This window comes from Diadema setosum, chromosome 18 (genome assembly GCF_964275005.1).
Source record: "Diadema setosum chromosome 18, eeDiaSeto1, whole genome shotgun sequence".
NCBI lineage: Eukaryota > Metazoa > Echinodermata > Echinoidea > Diadematoida > Diadematidae > Diadema > Diadema setosum.
The window spans coordinates 12171119-12174657 of NC_092702.1; the positions used below are offsets into that span (position 1 = coordinate 12171119).

General features: G+C 43.4%; 1 protein-coding gene across 1 annotated transcript; it reads right to left on the reverse strand.

Annotated features, from left to right (window-relative positions):
- Positions 1-264: 264 nt before the first annotated feature.
- On the reverse strand, positions 265-1143 carry LOC140241994 (uncharacterized). Its single transcript, XM_072321736.1, has one exon. The coding sequence runs from the start codon at positions 1141-1143 to the stop codon at positions 265-267; it is 879 nt and encodes a 292-aa protein (XP_072177837.1).
- Between the last annotated feature and the right edge of the window lie 2396 nt (positions 1144-3539).

Below are 3539 nucleotides of genomic sequence, written 5' to 3' on the forward strand. Positions count from 1 at the left end.
TTAGGGCAAGATAATAAACGGAAAGATGTTAATTCCGCAAATGCCACGGGTCGTCAGCAGCACACCAGGGATCACCAGTGTTTCGGCCATTTAAGTGCTGTACACCTCCCCCTGGCTGGCCGGTGCTGCGTTGGGATCCCCTTGACAGCACCCCCATGGCATTTCAGAGAAAAGAAAAGAAAAGAAAAGAAAAGAAAAAAAGAAGAAGAAGAAAAAAAAAAAGCTTGGCATCAATCACCTCTCCTCACTCCCGAAACACTCTCTCTACACCCCCCTATTCCCACCACCCCCCCAAGCCTTCCCTACTATCCATGCAGATCCTGTCTCTGCTGCCCCACAAATTCTCCTGATCCACCTTTCCCCGTCCCTACCACCTATTCCCATCCCTCTGACCCACCTCCTTACCGATCGACCAGCATATCCCCTGCACCCCACCTCTACAGTATGCACCTCCGCTCTCCACCCCCTTTTCTCACACTCCTCCCTCAACTCAGCATACCTATCCAACTTTCTTTCCCTTGCCTCATCCATCCTTGTCTCCCATGGCACAGTCAGCTCCACCATTGCTAACCTGTGCACAGACCTAGCTACCAGCACCATGTCCGGCCGAAGGGCAGTTACTACCACCTCCTCTGGCACTGTACGGTTTCCCTCATCCACCCGCACCTCCCAATCATCCTCCGCTGCTAAGATTCCCCCACCATCATCCCTCTGACCCTTCCTTCTCACACTGCATCTCACACCCTCCTTCACAAACCGGATTCCCCTCACCCTAGGAGGCCCATTCTTCTTCCTTGCCTCCACTGCCACCCTCGCCACCTCCGCCATCTCCTTCAACACTTGGTTATGCCTCCATGTATAGGCCTGTAATAGACCTCCACATGCTGACAAAATGTGCTCTAGTGAGCCCTTCGCCCTGTTGCAGACCCTGCATCCACCATCCTCCACAATGCCCCATCTCTGAAGATTTACTGGAGACGGCAAAACATCAAAGGTGGAACTGATCATGAAGCGCACAGCTCCAGAGGACATTGACCAGAGGTCATTCCATGACACCTTCCTCTGCTCCACCCCTTCCCATCGGGTCCATGCTCCCTGCACTCCCTGCTGTACAGCCTTGGCAAAGCGGTACTCCTCCTCCATCTCCTTAACCGCCTCCACCACCAACTCCCTCCTACCCTTCCTGCCTTGAATGGTATATATTTGCTTTTGTTTACCATTTTCTTCTTTGTTGAAATGTTTGAATATGTATATGCATGTAAATATATGATATTTTTTCATTTTTGAAGCGCCATGAGCACTGAAAAGTGGACCTGTGCGCTATACAAGTAGCCACTATATATATATATATATATATATATATATATATACATATATATATATAAGTAACAAAGCTGCAACAAAGTTCATGCTGTATTCACCAACGGTTTATTTCTTCACACAAATTTTCGAGCGTCTCGCCGCCCTTTCTCAAGTGTTGATACTCGGTTCTTGGGCCTTGCCTCTTTCTGCTTTACATCAATGACTTGCCTGATGGTCTCGCGTCAAAGGTTCGCCTTTTTGCCGATGATGCAATTTCTTACATGACCATCGACAATCAACATCATACGCAAAATCTTCAAGAGGACCTAAACAAAATTGGTGACTGGGCGAAAAAATGGATGATGGATTTGAACACAGATAAGTGCAAGGTTTTGACAATATCCAGGAAAAGAAGTAAGGTGCAACACGTGTATCATCTAAATAACGTCCCTCTTGAATCTGTTGAATCCGTGAAGTACTTAGGTGTAACCATTACTTCTGATTTGAAGTGGACCCAACACATCAATAATACTGTCAATAAAGCCAATAACGTGCTTGCATTTCTAAAACGGAATCTTCGCATAAAATCTTCTGATGTTAAAGCCACAGCTTACAAAACGTTGGTTCGACCAATGCTTCTACAGTTTGGGACCCATTCACCAAGAACCTAATCCACCAAGTGGAAATGGTCCAGAGAAGAGCTGCGCGATTCACTTTAAATCGCTACCATAACACCTCAAGTGTCACCAAAATGCTACAAGAGCTTGATTGGACCACTCTGGAACAGCGCAGAGAAAATGACAGGCTAATTATGATGTACAAAATACACAATAATCTTACTCCTCTTTCAGCACAGGACTATATTATCAAACAGGCTACTCAGTTAACGAGAGCCTCGAAACCACACTCCTATCAGGTACCATATTCGAGAACTGAATCGCATCGCCATTCGTTCTTCCCAAGAACTGTAAGGAACTGGAATTCCCTGTCGTCAGACATTGTTTCTGCGCCATCTGTGGGATCATTTCGAAACCGTCTAACGGTTGATCACAGTGGCTAGTTGTTTTCGTCAAATTTTCTATGTGCTTGTAAATATCTGTAAATAAATTGTATTATAATGTAAATAGCACCAGTCTGCAAGAATCTTCAGGCTATTGAAGGAGGCAGACTTAACCAGAAGAAGAAGAAGAAGAGAACAATAACAAAATTAAGCCATAACAATATATTGCAACCGTGTTGCCAAGGATGCGCGCTTTAACGCATCAATGCTAGGCATCCTAACACCCAGCGCGCATCCTGGCAACAGTGCAATGTTACGTCATAATGAAATGACAATGAGTATAAAGCATATATGAAAAAACTTGGCACGACTGATACAGAAGTAATATTCCTCTGAATACGCAGCTGCGGTGGTAATGTAAAAGCAGTGCATTATTTCTTTCAAAATTCAACATACACTATAAATTAACTTTAATTCTAGTGTATAGATAATCTTTACATAATCTGAAATTATCATGATTAATATAAACATTCGATTTTTTTTTTTTAATCAAACTGAATCGTCACACTGATGGTTATGCAAAATATGTGCAAGCAGTTTACTATTCCTTTCAAACTTCAGCATACACATACATTAACTTCCAAATTCTGGTGAGTAGATAGTCTTTAAATAATCTGAGACTATAGCATGAATATGAAATACGTGAAAAATCATATTTTTCTTCTTTTGATTAAATAGATACGTCACAATACGTCTCGGAGTGGAAAATAGACTGGTTCCAAGAAATGGTTCAAAGGAGCGTCAGCATTAATGATAAGATCTATTGCAGCGGGGTAAGCGGGAGAACATACAACAGTAAGCGGCGCACCTACTTGTAAAAAGTGTAGTTTGTAAGCCATGATAGATCTATGTTCATGCCCTGTCCCTGGAAGCTTCGTGTGCGGATGATTGTTTTTAGTTCTTTCACGTGTCTTTCTTCAAATGCTTCCATGTCCTTGTATAAAATGCGACATTGCAGATCTGTTAGTGTGTGATTTGTTTTGTTGAAGTGTTCTGCGACTGGATGTTGTGTTTGACTTCTAATGATTGTGCTTTTGTGATTGTTGAAACGTTGTCTGAAATTTGTTGTTTCTCCGATGTAGACAGCCAGGGGACATTGCTTGCATGTAAGGCTGTATACTACATTCTTGCTGTTGCAGTCCCCTGACGTCGGATGGAGGGTGTGGCCGGAGCCAAG